At 42.7% G+C, this 20,536-nt stretch overlaps 1 protein-coding gene across 4 annotated transcripts in view; it reads right to left on the bottom strand.

Annotated features, from left to right (window-relative positions):
- PEX7 (peroxisomal biogenesis factor 7) overlaps window positions 1–20,536 on the bottom strand; it is a 504,207-nt gene that overhangs the window by 394,690 nt on the left and 88,981 nt on the right. For all 4 annotated transcript variants that reach the window (XM_073627348.1, XM_073627345.1, XM_073627347.1 and 1 more), the window contains exons 2-3: window positions 14,140–14,197; window positions 1,893–2,043 (exon numbers count right to left, since the gene is read on the bottom strand). In XM_073627348.1, the coding sequence (XP_073483449.1) occupies window positions 1,893–2,043; window positions 14,140–14,197 (209 nt within the window). The remainder of the gene's footprint in view (window positions 1–1,892; window positions 2,044–14,139; window positions 14,198–20,536) is intronic.

Genomic DNA, 20,536 nt, shown 5'->3' with positions numbered 1-20,536 from the left:
CTTTTTTGCATCAACACTTACCCACACATGAACATGCCTGTCCAACGTATTTCCAGAATATGGAGATACACCAGACAGACATGTGTGGGTTAACACTGTTGAAAAAAGAAGAAATAGAAGGCCTATAAATCTCCATGTGCACAAACCCTAACTGTAATTCAGATTGGGTTTACATCTACCTTAACTACTTCCATACCGGGCCATAGTAAGTAGACGCCGGCAGGAACATCTCCTCTCTCCGGGTGGACGTCATATTACAGGGGCCGCAGAGCAGCGATCGGGGATGAGGCGTGTCCCTCAGACACAGCCCATCCCCAATCAGGGTAAAGAGTCAATGAAATAGGCTCTTTACCACATGACCAGCTGTGTCCAATAACAGCCTGTCACATGTGTTGTGCTCGTAATGGCTGATCGTGCGCTCTCCCAGGGGCGTGTCCCTCGGACACAGCCCATCCCCGATCAGGGTAAAGAACCAATTAAATCGGCTCTTTACCAAGTGACCAGCTGTGTCCAATCACAACCGGTCACAAATGTCAACTAACGGCTGTAGTGCCATTTCCAGGTTCTCCTCCTCAGTGTGTGAGGAGGAGATCTGGAAGAAAAATGTTTCAGCAATAAAGCAATGACATTTTATGGGTGTTTCCATTGTCCTGGTGCTCCAGGACCTTCAAATGTGTGATAGGTAGTCAGGAAACTAAATGTGTAATTTATGCTCCTAGAATGCCTGATGGTGCTCCCTGCATGCTCTATGTGGCTGGGCTATGCAAAAGTCTCACACATGTGGTATCGCCATACTCAGGAGTAGCAGAATGTATTTTGGGGTGTAATGTTTCCTATGTACATGCTATGTGTTAGAAAAATCTTATAAATTGACAAATTAGTAGTCATTTATTTATTTATTTTATGATTGAACTAGATAGACTTGTGTCTTTTTTCAACCTATGTAACTTTGTGTAAAAATAAAATAAGCTTTCATTTTCTTTCCACACTTTCCAAAAATTTAGGAAAAAATGAACCATTGAAAAGATTCATTATGCCTCAAAGAATATACCTTGGGGTGTTTGCTTTGCAAAATGGGGTCATTATGTGGGTAATTCCACTGCCCTGGTGCTCCAAGGCCTTCAAAGTTGTGATAGGTCATCAGTAAATTATGTGTGTAATTTATGCTTCTAGAACGCCTGACGGTGCTCCCTGCATGTTTTCCCACGAATTGTGGGAAAAATTACAACTTCAAAAAACTCACCATGCCTCTTACTAAATACCTTGGACTGTCTACTTTCCAAAAAGGGGTCATTTGGTGGGGTATTTGTACTGTCCTGACATTTTAGGGCCCTTAAGAAATTAGATAGGCCGTCAGTACATCAGGTGTGTTCAATTTTTTATGATTTGCACCATAGCTTGTAAAGTCTATAACTTTCACACAGACCAAATAATATACACTAATTTGGGTTATTTTTACCAAAGATATGTAGCAGTATTAATTTTGCCCCACATTTATGAACAAAAATTACTTATTTGCAAAATTTTATAGAAACTAAAAAAAAGGTGTTTTTTTCCAAATGTTCGCTCTTTTTTTACTTATATCGCAAAAAATAAAAAACACAGTAGTGATTAAATACCACCAAAATAAAGCTCTATTCATGTGAAAAAAATGATAAAAATGTTTTTGGGTACAGTGTTGCATGACTGAGTAATTGTCATTCAAATTGTAAGAGCGCTGAAAGCTTTAAATTGATCTGGGCAGGAAGGGGGTATAAGAGCCCTGTATTGAAGTGGTTAAATTACATTTCTGATATATTGATTTTTTTTGTTTGTGCCAAGTTAACTTTGTACAACTTCTTTCCAATTTAAGAAAAAAAAAAACAAAGCAGGATGTTATATTTGTATCATACCTCCTGGAGGTGCTCTCTGAATACATGTAAAGGTCCTTGTGGTTTGGATGCATCCCACAACTGAAGAGATCCGTCTCCACAAGAAGTAACAAGAATGTTCTCACTCATCTCACTCCATGTTACATCAAAGAGGGCATCACTCCAATCAAAGCTGTAAGAGGCAAAATATGAAATGAAAGGTTTTGGAAGGGACCATGTAAACAGGTAATTAGTCTATGAACAACAGAAGAAAACATTCCAGCGATGCTGGCCTGTGCTGCTCTCCTCACAGGACACAGAGGCAGCGGCATGATCTATTGGCTCCTGCTAAAGTCAATCAAATTCTGTGAGACGGGAGTGGGGAACAGGGCCGGGCTGTGCTGTGTGTGTGTCTATAGATGCAAGCCCGCAGGTGTACCCCCATGGGAAGCGGCTTAAAATGTTCCTTTATAACTGCTTTAACTTCTGACTACTGGTTTTAAAGTGCATTTTATACTATCATCATTATAGTATCACAGGTCCCTTAGTACGTTCTCCATAGAAATGTAAGGACTATGGCCTCTAACTGTATATGGGCTTTCACTTCAGATTTGGAGAAATTCTCCCTACTTGGGTTGCAGACATCAGTAAACATCCAGTAGGGAAACTTCCTCACCAATCTGAAACAAAATCAAATATTGTTGTGCTATGAAGTGTACAGAGAATATGTTTAGAGATGTGATAATCAGTGGGTAACATTTCAAACCCTTAGCATTGTAATGAATGTAAAGAGAACCCATTAAAAAGTCAATTCGTTTTTTTTTCTCAACAAAGTAATGGCAAGGTCATCTACAGTTCTCAAGACCTGATGGGCACCCTAAATTAGTAGGTATAAAATGATGGTGATCTATTACATACAGTACATTACATTAGTTTACATCTCTTCCCAAAAAAACCTTACAGCAAACCTACACATTATACGATTCAGTTCATAAAAGGTGCATAAAAAGATGTGCATACAAAATATCCAACTGGCAAACCCTTATACAAAAGGGAACTGAGTGAACCAAGTATGTGAAAACGTCTGTGCTCTTCAAGGAGCTTAGGTAAACCAAATATAAGGGAACTTCAGTGCTCTTCAAAACACAAAGACTTTAAAATCCCATCACCACATAGATTCACTTCTTAATAGATAGCAGTAGTTTCAAGCATTGGATAATAATCCCACCATGCTCCAACAGACTGGGCTGTAAAAATGAGCCAAATTCCAGATAGCAGCAGTATCAGACACTGGATAATGATCCCATCAGGCTCCAACACATTAAGCTGTAAAAGTGGACCCGGTTTTTCAATGGACACAGGAATCACGGTATCTTTGGAAGAGCTGATATCCAATCTGGCAGCTTAAGAATAAATCCCAGAGTCCAATGAAAAACTGGGTCCACTTTTACAGCTTAAAGTGGATGTAAACCCAATGTCATCCTTTCTAAACTACTGCCATAGGGGTTATCTATAAGGATATACATGCCTCCTGCATGTATCTTTACCTGTGAAATGTCTCCCCTCTCTCTGTTATGAGAGCCAAAATAACTGCAGATTCTGTGGGTGGGTCTGTTGTCTGGAGCTCGATGGGTGGAGTCGTGATGTCAGTAGACTCCCCGCCCACCTCTACACTCCCCTTGTCAATATGCATTTTCTCCTGTGTATTTCTTACACTGAACTTCTGCTATGATCTCTAACATCCAGTGAAAAGACAGGAAAGTAACCACATGACTTCAGCATGCCAAATCATGCTGAGGTGTAGAACAGCCAATCCTTGCAGAGCTTCTGAAGAAAGGAGTGGGGGTGGGTATTAAAAAATAATGCATGTCTTAGGCTAGTGCACCAGATATGTAAATCACCTGTCACTCACAGCAAGGGGGAGGATTTGACAAAGTTTTTCTCAGTTTGTCAAGATTTATCTCACTGAACAATAAAAGAGGATTGCTCAGAGCTGGATTAACTCTTTGTGGCAAGACTGGGCTCAAATTATTGGAAATCTTATACTCTACATTATGACATAAAAAAAAAAAAAAAAAAAAATTGGGGTTGACATCCACTTTAAGGTGTTGGGACCTGATGGGATGATTATCCAGTGTCTGACACTGCTGCTATCTGGAATTTGGTTCATTTTTACAGCCCAGTCTGTTGGAGCATGGTGGGATTATTATCAAATGCTTGAAACTACTGCTATCCGGTAAGAAGTGAATCTACGTGGTGATGGGATATTAAAGTCTTTGTGTTATGAGGAGCACTGAAGTTCCCTTATATTTGGTTCACCTAATTTCCTTGAAGAGCACAGACGTTTTCACATACTTTGTTCACTCAGTTCCCTTTTATATAAGGGTTTGCCAGTTGGCCTTTTGTATGCACATCTTTTTTTATGCACATTTTTTATGCACTTTTTATGAACTGAATCATATATTTTTCACTATGAGACATTTCTATACACTTGTTTTTGTAGGAGTGGACTTTACGCCTATACATTTTTGTCATGTGTATTTTTGCACTGTGAATATTCTTATAGATTAGCGCACCTGTTTCTTTTAATTACCTATGCTTATGGTAGGGGGTTCGAACCTTTTAGGTTGCAGCTTTTCTTTATTTATTCATTTTTATTTACAGTATCTCACAAAAGTGAGTACACTCTCATTTTTGTAAATATTTGAATATATCTTTTCATGTGACAACATTGAAAAAATGACACTTTGCTACAATGTAACATATTTGGTAAATGTCTATACATCTGTATGCTCTACTCTGCTGAACTGACATTACTGTAACATATTTGGTAAATGCCTTCTGCTGCCATATCTTTAAACTTCTATATTTAATGCTAGCTATATAACAACCACACTACAATAGCAACATTACTGGTGATTGATTCTCAACCCCATTTGGCTTGAGTGATCAAGAGAGGTAATTAGCTTTAGGACCCTAGTCTGTGTCTGGTCTGGTATTGGCCATCTCCTCTCCCATATTCAGGTGTCTCAACTCAGTCTCCCTATAAATTTAAAGCAGCCTATGGGGTGGCGCAGAAAGGGGCAAGGTGCAGACACCATGGTTCTTTCCTGAGTGGCTCTGTTACGAGTGATGCATGGTTTCACCACCGCAGTTTAACAAAAGCAGGATAACTATAGCTGGATGAAGATATAACAAGAACTCTGCTCCACTCTGCAAGACGACAAGCAAATCAGCTTTTGACATTTATTTTATATAAAGTCAGATTCCCACTCTCTATCCACTAACATGCTCCTTATTCTTTTCCTTCTCACATCGGTGTCTTCTATCCTCAAATTATCCTTACTCTACCCCTCCTCTCTTCCCTGCAGCATGCACATATCACCCTCACTCCTACCCTCTCCCTACTACTGCACCCATCATCTCCTGCATTTGCTGCACCCACATGCTGGCATAAACACCAGGGCCACTGGACACGTGCGCTCATGCACATGCCACTCCCATCTTGCCTTCCTCACCCTCCTCCTTCTCCTAGTCTCAGGTGACATTTCTCCTAATCCTGGTCCACCATTTTCCAACTGTAAGCCACATATCCAATACCCCTCCATCTCTGGCAACCACCGCAATCCACTTAATTTAGTTTCTATCCCCCTGCTTCCTCAAAGCAGACCACCTATCTCATGCGTCCTTTGGAATGCCCACTCTATCTGTAACAAGCTAACATCTGTACATGACCTCTTCATCTCTCATGGCTTTAGCATACTCGCCATAACTGAAACCTGACTTCAAAATTTGGACTCAGGTTCTCCTGCTGCCCTCTCTCATGGTGGCCTCCAGTGGACTCACTCCCCCAGACCCAACAGACAGAAAGGAGGTGGAGTTGGATTACTTCTATCCCCACAAAGCACCTTCCAAGTCCTTCCTATCCCTCCCTCTCTATCCCTCTCTTCTTTCGAGATGCACTGTATTCGTCTGTTTTCTCCTATTTCTCTGAGGATTGCAGCAATTTATCGGCCTCCTGGACCGCTATCGTGCTTTCTTGATGACTTTGCTGCCTGGCTACCCTACTTTCTCTGAAATACCCACGATCATTCTTGGTGACTTCAACATTCCTGTCAATGTTAACAGCCCAACTACAGCTAAACTTCTCGACTTAACCTCATCTTTTGACCTAACACAATGGACACATACTTCCACTCACTCCAATGGTAATACCCTTGACCTTGTATTCTCCCATCTCTGCAACCCTGGCAACCTCACCAACACCCACTTTCCTCTCTCTGATCACAACCTCAATAGTTTCACTGTATTCTTGCCTCCAACCACCCATCCCTCCAAGCAGCAAACAATTACTTGTAGGAACCTTTGCCACCCTAACCCTTCTCTTCTCTATTCTGCTACTGACCACCTATACATAATCTCTCCCCTGTCCTGACCACCTCTGTCTACAACAGTTTGCTCTCATCATCACTAGATACACTTGCTCCTCTAACCACACACAGAATCAGGCCCCGACCGTTACAACCCTGGCAAGAAATCTCAAGAGACATTGTTGTGCTCTTGAACGACTGTGGCGTAAAACCAAATGCCTGCAAGACTTCACCCTATATAAATCTGCCCTTCTAAAATACAATTCCTGTCTCCATGCTGCCAAACAAGCCTACTTTGTTTCTCTTATTAATACTTTGTCATCCAGTCCCTGTCTGCTCTTCTCAACCTTTAACTCTCTGCTTCGTCCCCCACCCCCTCTACCCACTAACTCACTCACTCACTGCCCAAGAGATTGCCAATCACTTCAAAGACAAGATTGATGCAATTTGTGAGGACACCTCCACTGTGCATACATCTTCCCCACCTAACATACCTTGCCTAACAGCACATTCAACACTCTCCTCTTTTGAATTGGCTACTACAGAAGAGGTTTCAAAACTTTTCTCAGATGCCCACCTAACCAATTGTCCCCTTGGATCCTGTTCTCTCACAACTACTAAGGTCACCCTCTTATTCTATCCTATGCTCCCTCACTCACATCTTCAATCTCTACCTCTATAGTGGCACCTTCCCCTCCCCTCTAAAACATGCGCAGATCACTCCCATACTTAAAAAGCCCTAACTGGAAACAACTTAAGACACATCTCATTGCTCCCATTCACCTCTAAACTTCTAGAATGCTTAGTCTACAACTGTTTTAGCTCCTACCTCAGAGAAAATAACCTTCTTGACCCATTACAGTCTGGCTTTCGCTCGCAGCACTCCACGGAAACTGCCTTACTAAAACTCACTAAAGATTTACTAACTGCTAAAATCAACAGCCAATACTCCATACTACTTGACCTCTCTGCGGGCTTTGATACTGTTGACCACCGGCTCCTTCTCAATAAACTACATTCCCTTGGCCTCCGGGATTCTGCTCTATCCTGGTTCTCTGCCCATCTATCACAGCGCTCTTTCAGTGTCACCTACAACTCTGTCTCCTCCTCTCCATTGCCCCTTTCTGTGGAGGTCCCCCAAATCGCTGTTCTTGGACCCCTTCTCTTCCAATACCACTTATACCCCGATGACACCCAAACCTATCTGTCTACTCCTCACAACACTCCTTCAGTCTCTTCTCGCATTACTAACTGACATATCAGCATGGATGTCGCACCACTTCCTTAAACTAAATCTCTCTAAAACTGAGCTAATAATATTCCCCCCTGCACGTGCCCCCCTCCATGACTTTTCCATCAAAATCAACAATGCAACCATCAGTCCCTCCCCTCATGCCAGGGTACTAGGTGTAATCCTAGACTCTGACTTGTCATTTCAGCCCCAAGTCCAATCGTTGTCAAAAGTTTGTAGAATTCACCTCTGCAACATCTCTAAAATTCGCCCCTTTTTAACAAATGAAACCACCAAGCTCCTCATTCACTCCCTTGTTATCTCTCGCCTTGACTATTGCAACTCCCTTCTTATTGGCCTGCCTCTCCATAGGCTATCCCCTCTTCAGTCTATCATGAATGCTGCTGCCAGACTTATTCACCTTACCAACCGCTCAGTGTCTGCCAACCCTCTCCTCCAATCCCTACACTGGCTCCCAATCACCCAGCGAATTAAATTCAAAATACTAACCACAACATACAAAGCCATTCACAACTCTGCCCCAAGCTACATCACCAATCTTGTCTCCAAATATCACCCAATTGTCCCCTCCGCTCTTCTCAAGACCTCCTACTCTCAAGCTCTCTCGTCTCCTCCTCCCATGTTCATCTCCAGGATTTCTCCAGAGCCTCTCCCATCCTCTGGAACTCGCTACCTCCACTGGTCCGGCTATCCCTTACTCTTGCTACCTTCAGGCGATCCCTGAAAACTCATCTCTTCAGGGAAGCCCATCATGTCTCCAACTAATCTCCTACCACTTCCATCAGCTGATTACCCACAGTTACATCCTTTTGTACCACCTGCTAGAGCTGCATGATTCTGGCCAAAATGAGAATCACGATTTTTTTGCTTAGAATAAAAAGATCACGCTTCTCTCACGATTCACGCGATGTAAAATCTTTCACATTATACAAAAAAAATGGGCTAACTTTACTGGTTAGATTTTTTTTTTTTTTTTTAATTCATTAAATTAATTTTTTCCAAAAAAATTGCATTTGAAAGACCGCTGCGCAAACACAGTGTAACATAAAATATTGTAACAACCACAATTTTATTCTCTAGGGTGTCTACTAAAAAAATATATATGTTTGGGTGTTCTAAGTAATTTTCTAGAAAAAAAATGATTTTAACTTGAAACCAACAAATGTTAGAAAAAGGTTTAGTGTTTAAGTGGTTAAACTTTTTTCACTTACACAGGAAGTCTATTCCATTGACAAATTGTTATAATGTTTATACTTAAGTTCAGCTGAATGTTTTGTTTCTTGGCAGACTGCCCAGTTTTTCTCTTCCTTTCTTTTGAGGGCTGTGGCTTCAGAAGAGCAGAGAGAATTCTTTGCATAGAAAGAATTGTGAAACACTTTAGTCAAGATCGCGATAACGATTCTTGACGATTAATCACGATAACAATTCTTGACGATTAATTGTGCAGCTCCACCACCTGCCCCATCCTATTAGATTGTAAGCTCTTCTGAGAAGGGCCCTCTTAATCCTCTTGTATTTTATTGTATTGTAACTGTATTGTCTCCTTCCATATTGTAAAGCGCTGCGTAAACTGTTGGCGCTATATACAGTAAATCCTGTATAATAATAATAATATAATAATGTTAATTAGTGAGTGCACAGCTTGTATAACAGTGTAAATTTGCTGTCCCCTCAAAATAACTCAACACACAGCCATTAATGTCTAAACCACTGGCAACAAAAGTGAGTACACCCCTAAGTGAAAATGTCTAAACTGGGCCCAAAGTGTCAAAATTTTGTGTGCCCACCATTATTTTCCAGCACTGCCTTAACCCTCTTGGGCATGGAGTTCACCAGAGCTTCACAAGTTGCCACTGGAGTCCTCTTCTGCTCCTCCATGACAACATCACGGAGCTGGTGGATGTTAGGGGCCTTGCGCTCCTCCACCTTCCATTTGAGGATGACTTACAGATGCTCAATAGGGTTTAGGTCTGGAGACATGCTTGGCCAATCCATCACTTTTACCCTCAGCTACTTTAGCAAGGCAGTGGTCGTCTTGGGGGTGTGTTTGGGGTCATTATCATGTTGGAATACTGCCCTGTCTCCGAAGGGAGGGGATCATGCTCTGCTTCAGTGTCACAGTACATGTTGCCATTCATGGGTCCCTCAATGAACTGTAGCTCCCCAGTGCCGGCAGCACTCATGCAACCCAAGACCATGACACTCCCACCACCATACTTGATTGTAGGCAAGACACACTTGTTTTTGTACTCCTCACCTGGTTGCAGCCACACACACTTGACACCATCTGAACCAAATAAGTTTATCTTGGTCTCATGAGACCACAGGACATGGTTCCAGTAATCCATGTCCTTAGTCTTCTTGTCTACAGCAAACAGTTTGCAGGCTTTCTTGGGTATCATCTTTAGAAGAGGCTTCCTTCTGGAACGACAGCCATGCAGATCAATTTGATGCAGTGTGCGGCGTATGGTCTGAGCACTGACAGGCTGATCCCCCACCCCTTCAACCTCTGCAGCAATGCTGGCAGCACTCATACGTCTATTTCCAAAAGACAACCTCTGGGTATCACGCTGAGCATGTGCACTCAACTTCTTTGGTTGACCATGGCAACGCCTGTTCTGAGTGGAACCTGTTCTGTTAAACTGCTGTATGGTCTTGGCCACCGTGCTGCAGCTCAGTTACAGGGTCTTGGTAATCTTCTTATAGCCTAGGCCATCTTTACGTAGAGCAATAATTCTTTTTTTCAGATCCTCAGAGAGTTCTTTGCCATGAGGTGCCATGTTGAACTTCCAGTGACCAGTATGAGACAGTGAGAGCGATAACACCAAATCTACCACACCTGCTCCCCATTCACACCTGAAACCTTGTAACACTAACGAATCACTTGACACCAGGGAGGGAAAATGGCTAATTGGGCCCAATTTGGACATTTTCTCTTAGGGGTGTACTCACTTTTGTTGCCAGTGGTTTAGACATTAATGGCTGTGTGCAGAGTTATTTTGAGGGGACAGCAAATGTACACGGATATACAATCTGTACACTCATTACTTTACATTGTAGCAAAGTGTCATTTCTTCAGTGCTGTCACATGAAAAGATATAATAAAATATTAAAAAATGTGAGGGATTTACTCACTTTTGTGAGATACTGTATGTGTTTGCTTTTTTTCATTTCAATAGTCACACTTCCCTTCACCAGGAGAGTAGGATAAGCGCAGGATTTTAACTCTTTTTTTGAAACCTACAAAGCAAGGTAGCAGGTTGGCTCCAAATCTATAAACAGCTGGAACACAGAGTGGCTGGACGTAGCTGGGTATTGTACCAAGTGGTACTTGCATTTAGGCCATATTCCATAAAGATGATCTGCACAACCGCTATTGCTCTAAAATTAACCACAGTGTACAGTACGCAGATACAATCAGTTGACGTGTTTCAGCTTACATGGCTTTAATCATAACTAACTGGTAGTTATGATTAAAGCCATGTAGGCTGAAACACGTCAACTGATTGCATCTGCGTACTGTACACTGTGTTTTCCTGATAAAAAAAGCAAGATTTTAGACCAATAGCAGTTGTGCAGATCATCTTTATGGACTATTACTCTGAGATGAGCGACTGTGGATCAGGGAATGGGGAGCTCTGCTGATGGGGGACTATATGGGTAGCAGCACCGAAATCTTTGTTTGCATTTAGGGCTATATAAATTCATGGACATATTCATGGAATGCATATGACCCTAAAAACAAGCGCCACTCGGTACAGTTTCCAGCCACTGCATATTTCAGTCTGTCATAAATTTTGACAGGCTGATTGCAAAACAGGGGGGGATGCTACAGCTGTGTCTGAAAATGCTGGGATGTAACATACATGGGCCTAAACGCTAGTTTGCATATGGCCTTAGATGGCTGGTGAGTGCAGGAGAGGATCAGCAGTGGAGGATGTGGGCTAGCTAACGAATCTGTTACTTTTCCTGTGTAAACTCTCTGGAAGTAAGAGACCAAGGAGACAGGGGAGTCTGGGGAACATAAGTAGTGCATAGGGTGGGTTACCTGGAAAATCTGCTACTTTTCCCTGAATCAAGGGAGGCACTTTATCCTTGTAAACTACCACCCAAACTAATCTGATACTTTTCAGCACATTGCTCATTGCTGGGTTCCACTTTAAAAATAACTTTTTAATACAAATGTGTAACTTAACAAATTGCATTAACAACTTTTTTTTTTTTACAGTGGTAAGTTTAAAAATGCCAGCTTCACAGACTCTCATTTACCCACAATCGTTTATAAACACCGCTCTTAGGTGTTTAGGCCTTAGGCTCTTAGGTTAGGAAACAGCTCTTAGGTGGCAATTGTTAAGTTAATGGCTGTGAACTGAGCTGTCATTAGTTCATGGACCCTGTGTACTGAGCCCATCCAATCGGCTCCATAGTATGGGATCACTATGATAACCTATCACAGGGATCACACAGTAATGATTACATTTGTATTCCCTCCCCTTCACACAGGAAGGAGAGGAATCTATTAATCTATGAATGAATGAATGAATGAATCAGCAGCGGCTACTAATCTACTTATTCATTTTTTTACTGACTGTAGTGTTGCTTTGTTAACCCTTACTCCCTCCCCCTCCACTGTCCTACACATCTAAGCTTCTTCCTGTCTCTGATTGTGACTGCCAGGGCCATTTTTTGCATTATGTTTTGTTTACACACATGTACCCACATTTAAAAAATAAATTTTAGGCCTGAAGATTAGGTAAAACCCAAAAAAACAATATATATATTTGCTGAAAGCAGATACCTAATTTTACATGTCACGATATTAGCGCAACGGTTTATGGAAAGCAAAATTTCAGTAAAAAATACACTAAAGTAAATTTTATGGCACATAAACACAATATACTATTATACCAAATTTTTTGGCAAAGTATAAAAGATGAGATTGTGCTGAGTAAAGAGAAACCCAACATGTCAAGCCTTACAATTGTGTGCGCTCGTGAAACAGCAACAAACTTCAGCTCCCTATATTTTCCATAGGTGACACTTTAAAAGCCTTTGCAGGGCATTTGTTTAGAGTAACCCGTGAATAATGAATAAAACTATGGCTCTCACCCTGGCATGCACGACAATATGCAAGATGTGTAACTAAATCAACATTTTTGTAAAATTTAGGCACCCCCGACAGATGCATTTAGGTGCCCTACGTCAGTGGTCATCAACCCTGTCCTCAGGGCCCACTAACAGGCCAGGTTTTATGTATTACCTTGGTGAGATGCAGACTAGAATACTACAATCACTGAGCAGCAAATGATATCACCTGTGATGTATTTCGGTTATCTTGCAAACCTGACCTGTTAGGGGCCCTGAGGACAGGGTTGATGACCACTGCCCTACATGATGCATTTTTTGGTGACAAATTCTCTTTAATGAGACATTAAGCCCATATTCACACCGGGTCAATTTGGCATGCGATTCTAAATTGGTGGCTATTGCCAGTAATAGCACCATCCGAATCGGTGCGACGCCGACTTTGCGACGCCGACTTTGCGGCGCCTCACGGATTCCCAAAAGAAGTTCCTGTACTAATTTTGGCAACTTCGGGGACGATTTGAATAGACATCTGTGCATGAACCCGCACAGATGTCTGTCAAATTGCTCCCAAAGTCAGACTGCATTGCCGGTTTGAAATTTGAGATTTGAAATTTCTAACCCGCAGTCAGTGTGAACCTGTGCTTAGAACCTAAAAGATGTCTCACCTGCCCTCCAATGAATCTAACGGAGTGCAGGTTGCATGTTCGGACACAGACAATCTCCCTCCCCTCTACCTGACAGCACCTACCATGTTTGTTCTGGGTCCGCCAATGGGCAATCCACCAGGGTGTATGTTGAAGCAATCCTCTTCCCTCTAATAGCCAAGAGCTTACGTGTTGGTTCTACAAACACTCCCAGAGATGTAGGTGTAACACCCATCAAAGCTACTGACGTACTGCATGTCGGCGGCACTAAAAGGGTTAATCCCTTTATCTCTAGCTGCCCTTTGTATGTGACCTATGCATTAGCTCCTTCACCTCCTGATCCCTCTGTCTATGGCCTGTATGCCGCTGTGCACCATTACCAGGCTCCATGTTTTAACCCCATCATAATCAGGATGTTTTTTTTCATTTCCAAAAAATGATGGCAAAAAAATTAGATCACCTTAAAGTGTCTAATTTCCAAAAATGGGTAAATTTTTGTCTTAGACCTGGTTCAGACCCGTGCGATTTGCTAAATGAAGTCGCTAGCCGCAATGAAATGGCACATCAAAATCACACTTTTTTGGTGGTTTTGAAATTGCACTGAAGTAGCACATTTTCAAAGCCGCACTGGTGTGAACCAGGGCTTACTGTCCTGGCATTTTTATTTTGACAAAAAAGTTAGGGAAGCTATATTTCTTTTCTATAGTAAAAATGTTAAAAGAAATGTTGTTATTACATAACATCAAAAGAAAGCTCTACCTGGTAAAAACAAAATATTATGAAATTATTTGGGTACAGTGTTGCATGATGGAGTAATTGTCAGTCAAACTACCACAGCACTGAAAACATGGCCTAGTAATGAAGGGTTACAGGCTCGTACTAAAATGGTTAACTGTCACAAATATTGAATGCATAAAAATATAATAAAATGTTACCTTTTAATGCAAACAAGTCCAGCTTCGTTTTGTTCTAATAAAAATAAAGTACCACACCCTAAGGAAACCAAAAGAGTAAACATTTTGAGTAAATATTCAATCACTATATTCAGAGTAAAGTAAATAATGTTTTAACAGAGTCCCTTATAATGCGCCATTGTTATTAATCACATCATGGGCAACATCTTGATTTTTTTTTTTTTGCAGAATACCCTACAAAAAAAAAAAATTAAAAACTACAGAAAGTTAATAGCCAACCATCGTGCTTATTTTATTTTAGTTGGGTTTTTTTTCGGCCGCTGCTTAGGATAATTTGTCTAGCAGATTATCTGCTGAGCAATTTAAAATTTTTGAGCACAGTTTTTTTGGGAGCCTTTGTTAGTTGGGTAAACAGTTTCTATAGGATGGATGTTGTTAGTTTACCTATCCCTAGTTAGAAACAGAGCATTATCGTATACTAGTACAAAAGCTACTAATACTGACCTCCTATTGTGAAAATATTAGTTTTTGTGCTGTCATGGTGACCCAATGTGCTCAGTACTTTTTAGGTCCCTGACTCAGAATAAGCATGCAGATCAGGAGATCTGCCTTCACTGTGACTTTCCTATATGCATGATTGTTTTAGGTTACTTTGTCAAAGTCAGAAACAATCTCAATATCTAGTTACTGTTTTTAACCACTCAGATTTTTCATTTTGACATTTAAATAATAGCAATCTTATAGAGATGTGTTTACACTGGCTTTAAAATTTCTCTTACTAGATTATTTCTACTAAATAAGTATTTGTTCCCTATAATCAGCTTCATCTAGTATTCATAATGCAATAATTTCCTGATTCGTGCCATTCTCATGAATGAAAAAATTCTTTCCTGTACAGAAAATAGCCTAGTAACATTGGATTTGGGTGCCAGAATGAATTTACATGCAGTTTTGCAGAATGAATAACTGCAATTTTTTGTCAAGAAGGAAGAACTATCAATCTGGAAAGAAATTAGCCTAGTAAAGTTTATTTTTGCCAGCATTTGCAAAATCTTTTATGACTACACTCCCCATGGGGGGTTGGTCTCACTTAAAACTGCCTCCAGGTGCTATCACACATCCCTAACTAACTTGACAAAGGGGCTAGAAATAGCTTTGAGCCCCGTTCACATCAGGCTGGTTTGACATGCAATTTGACATGTCAAATAGCCGCCTATTGGCGGCAAAGGCACCGTCAGAATCGGTGGGATGCCAACTTTGCGGAGCCGCACCGATTCCAAAAAGTAGTTCCTGCACTACTTGTGGCGACTTCGGGGGCAATTTCAATAGACATCTGTGCATGAACCCACACAGATATCTCCGGAATCAAATCGCTCCCGCAGTCGGACTCAAATGCAGGTTTGAAATTGTGCAGTTCAGCTGAACTCGCATGATTTCAAACTCGCCTTCAGTGTGAGCCCAGGCTAAAATAAGTTTCTGTTGAAGTCAATTTACAATTCGATATAAGTTAAAGCTATATTAAGCAATACAACTCAAAAAATGTATAGTTTGTTAAAATAACACAACATGTATATTTTTTTTCCAGAAAAAGTACATTATGGAGATGTAATAAACCAGCATTTAATAACTTAGACCCCTTTCACACTGAGGCGTTTTTCAGGTGCTAAAAAATAGGATTTTTTAAAACAGCTTACCTGTAAAATCCTTTTCTTTCGATGGACATCACGGGATACAGAGCCACAATAATTACTGATGGGTTATATAGGGTATCACTCGTGATTGGACACTGGCACACCCTATCAGAAAGTTCAACCCCCTATATAATCCCTCCCCTTGCAGGGATACCTCAGTTTTGTAGCCAAGCAATATAAGTGTATTAAAAGAGGGGCGGGACCTCTGTGTCCCGTGATGTCCATCAAAAGAAAAGGATTTTACAGGTAAGCTGTTTTAAAAAATCCTATTTTCTTTCTCGAACATCACGGGTAACCACAGCCATAGCATCACGGGTAGCCACAGTAATTACTGATGGGATGTCACAGAGCAATGCTATCTGAGGGGGGGGGGGGGGACCACGACCAAGTAGGGTGCAATCAGACCTGAGGACCCTGTCCGCTGCCTGCAGCACACTACGCCCAAAGGCGATATCCTCATGCCTTCTCACATCAACCTGATAGAATCTGGTGAATGTATGGACTGAAGACCAGGTTGCGGCCTTACAGATTTGAGCCATAGAGGCCTGGTGATGTACTGCCCAAGAAGCACCAATAGCCCTTGTGGAATGTGCCCTGATCTGAAACGGAGGAATCTTTTGTTTCAAACCGTAAGCCTGAATAATCAACTGACAAATCCATTTAGAAATGGTAGCTTTTGACGCTGCCTGTCCTCTATTGGGACCCTCTGGCAGCACGTACAAAACATCCATTTTGGGAATTTGAGCAGATGCTTCCAGATAGGCCTTGACTGCTCTTACTACATCCAACGAATGTAGTGATCTCTCTTCCGGAGAACGGGGATCTGGAAAAAAGGAAGGCAGAACAATGTCTTGGTTTAAATGAAAATCAGAAACCACCTTTGGTAAAAAACTAGGATGAGGGCACAGTACCACTCTATCCTTGTGTACAATCAAATAAGGCTCCTTACAGGAAAGGGCTGCTAATTCTGAAACTCTTCTAGCAGAAGAGATGGCTACCAGAAAAATTAACTTCCTTGTCAACAAGACCAAAGTAATCTGACTTATTGGTTCAAAAGGCTGTTTCTAAAACACAGCCAGGACCAAGTTCAAGTCCCAGGGGTTTAGGGGCGCCCTACCTGGAGGATTAAGACGCGTCACCCCCTGTATAAAGTTTCGGACCAAAGAATGCGAAGAAAGTGGCCGTTTAAATAATACTGATAAGGCCGAGACCTGGCCCTTGATGGTACTCAAGGCCAGCTTCATCTCTAAACCCAATTGTAGAAAATCAAGAATTCTACCTATCACATATCTTCTGGGATGCCAACCCCTGGATTCACACCAGGCTACATAAGCTTTCCAGACTCTATGATAAATCATTCTGGAAGCTGGCTTCCTTGCATTGATCAAGGTAGATATTACAGGACCTGAAAGCCCACAACTCTTCAGAACGTGGGTCTCAATAGCCAAACCGTCAAATTTAGCGCTTGTAAGGCAGGATGGAACACTGGACCTTGAGATAACAGGTCTGGGTGTACTGGTAGGGTCCACGGGGAACCCACCGTCATCCTTACTATTTCTGCATACCACGTCCTTCTGGGCCAAGCGGGGGCCACCAGAAGTACTGACTTCCTTTCCTGCCTGATCCTGCCAGTGAGAACCAATGCCACGGAGTCACCAACGCATCCGTCCCGCATGCAAGAGGATCTTTCGTCCTTGCCACAAATCTGTCTATCTTTTTGTTGAATCGGGATGCAAAGAGATCTACATCTGGATCTCCCCATCTTTGGCATATGGCCCAAAAGACGTTGGGATGTAGAGACCATTCCCCTGGAAGTAACTGCTGGCGACTTAGATAGTCCGCCTGCCAGTTCTCTATCCCTGGAATGAAAACTGCCGATATGCATGGCACATGCATCTCTGCCCAGACTAAGATCTGGTTCACCTCCTTTTGAGCAGCTCGGCTCCGGGTGCCTCCCTGATGATTGACATAGGCCACTGCTGTGGCATTGTCGGACTGGATCCTGACCGGGCAACCCTGTAGCCTGATAGTCCAGGCTTTTAGGGCTAGATATACCGCCCGGATCTCCAGAATGTTGATGGGTAAGGTCCTCTCTGTCTTGGACCATACCCCCTGAACCACAGACTGTTCCACAACTGTTCCCCAACCTGACAGACTGCATCTGTTGTTACCACCGTCCAGGTAACTGGTAGAAAGGATTTCCCCTTCTGCAGGTTTTCGGGTATGAACCACCAATTGAGGCTCTGACGCACCCCATGCGACAGGCGCATCGGAAAGTCTAACGCCTGAACCTTCTTGTTCCAGGCCGACAGAATACTGTGTTGCAGTAGTCTTGAATGGAACTGAGCATAAGGAACTGCTTCAAACGAAGACACCATCTTCCCTAGCAGCCTCATACAAAGGAGGACAGAAGGACCCTTCTTGGTCCTGACTGCCAGAATCAGCTCCCTTAAAGCAGTGATCTTTGCCTGAGGTAGAAATACTTTCTCCTTGCTTGTATCTATGATCAGACCCAAATACTCCAGTCTTCTTACTGGTTTTAGGAAAGATTTTTCTAGGTTGAGGATCCAACCTAGGTGTTCCAGATACTTGACTGTGGTTCTCGACTTCCCGTTCAAGGCGGCTACCGACCGGTCTATCAGTAGCAGGTCGTCTAGGTATGCTATAACAGCTATACCCTGAGCTCTTAATCTGGCCTAGAGGAGGGGCCAAGACCTTTGTGAACACTCGAGGTGCAGTGGCTATCCCAAAAGGCAGAGCCACAAACTGGAAATGGCGCCCTCCTATCTCGAAGCGCAGAAACTTCTGATGAGCAGGAAAAATAGGCACATGCAGATATGCATCTCTGATGTCTATCAATGCCAGAAATTCTCCTCCCTGCAGGGTGGAGACTACTGTCCGAATTGATTCCATGCGGAAGGACTGAATCCTTAGGAATCGGTTCAGATCCCTTAAATCCAGAATGGGTCTAACACCCCATTTGGTTTTTGGACCGTAAAAAGGTTGGAATAGAAGCCCAATCCCTGGTCTTTTGTGGGAACCATCATAATGACCTCCTGCGACAAAAGTCGCTCTAACGCTAGAAGGAGCGACTGTTTCTTCTCTGGGTCTCTGGGAACACTTGATCTGAGGAACCGAGGAGAGGGAAATTCCTGAAACTCCAGCTTGTACCCTAAGGTTACTGTGGAGATTACCCATCTGTCCTGGAAGTCTTCCTGCCAGAGCTCTGAGAACTGTGGCAGTCTTCCAGGGGCGCCCCTTCATGAAGAGGTCTTAGTGTTTTGCCTAGTAGGCTTCTTCCCCCAGGACTTCTTTTGTTCCTGGGGCTGACTCTTGTTTCTGAACCCAGACGGAGGAGGCAGTCGAGACTGCCTGGAGGCTGAAGCCCCCGGCGCTGGGGAAAGAGTCCGTTTGAAAGAGGGACGCTTACTCTTCTTCTTGACAGGTAAGTAAGTACTTTTCCCACCAGAGATTTTCTTGATATAGTCATCCAAGTCTACTCCTAACAACCCTGCACCACGAAACGGAAACCCAGCCAGCAGCTTCTTACATGGTGCTTCGGCTGACCAATTTTTCAACCATAGGATTCTACATATATGCACCAACCCCAGTGAAAGATGAGAGGTTTGCACGATAGAATGTCTGATGGCGTCAACAACGTAACATAAGGCCGCAGGAAGGTTAGCCAACCCCTGGGCCTGCTGTTCAGGTAATACTTTGATAACCTGCTTAACATGGTCTCAAGTACTGACAGACTCCAATCGCTGCAACTGCAGGTTGAGCCACTGAACCTGCTAAGGAGAAAACATCCTTCAATAGGGATTCCATCGTTTTATCTACAGGATCCCTGAGCATCTGAGCATTGTCTACAGGACAAGTGAGACTATTATTTATGGAAGAAATGGCGGCATCAATGGCCGGTATTCCCCACATTTTAATAAACTTTTCTTCCATCGGATAAAGTGTTGAAAACTTTTTCGGCGGCAAAAACGTTTGTCTGGGTGATCCCACTCAGAAAAAATTAGCTTTTCAAGTAAACTATGAACAGGAAAAGCATGTGCTGTTTGAGGAGGCTTTAGTGACCCCAAAGAAGAAGAGGGTTCTTTAACTGATTCAGATACGGGCAACCTGAATGTGGAGCGGACCAATCCAGTAAAGATCTGCACTAAGACTTTCTCCTCCTGAGAAGTCGCAGAGGGTCCCTCTCCTCTGAAGAGGAATCATCCGTCCCATCCCGATCCTCTGAAAGAGATTCGTCTCCCTTATCCCAGGGCTCCTCTTCCTGAGGGTCTTGGGAAACAGAGGAAGACCTAGTGCATTTTCTTCCACTGAGTGAAGCTGTAATCACGGCCATTAATCTTTCCTCTAAACCATTAATGGCTGAGGAAAAAAACTCCTGTGTAATGTATACAGGAGCTGAAGTGCCGGAAGCAGGTATAGCCCCTGACCCCAATGGCTCCCCCTGGCTAGCCGTCCCTGGCCCCTCAGGGGGGGAGGATGCTGCAGAAAGGGGGTCCTCAGAACTCGACCAAGATCCCCTAGAGTCTCTGGTGCTTGGGGTGTTTGAACCTCTTCTACCCATAGTGCAAAGCAACAAGGTGGAGGTATCACAAAATTAACACTGACTGCTGAGCGATGTAGTTCGGCTAAAAGCCCTGCTACCAAAAGCCCAGTCTGGTGTTAGCTCTGTGTCCCTCCAGAAGGCTTAGTGCACCTGAGTGCTTTAA

Source organism: Aquarana catesbeiana, linkage group LG04 (genome assembly GCF_042186555.1).
Source record: "Aquarana catesbeiana isolate 2022-GZ linkage group LG04, ASM4218655v1, whole genome shotgun sequence".
Taxonomy (NCBI): Eukaryota; Metazoa; Chordata; class Amphibia; order Anura; family Ranidae; genus Aquarana; species Aquarana catesbeiana.
This window is presented reverse-complemented; position numbering and strand designations above follow the sequence as displayed.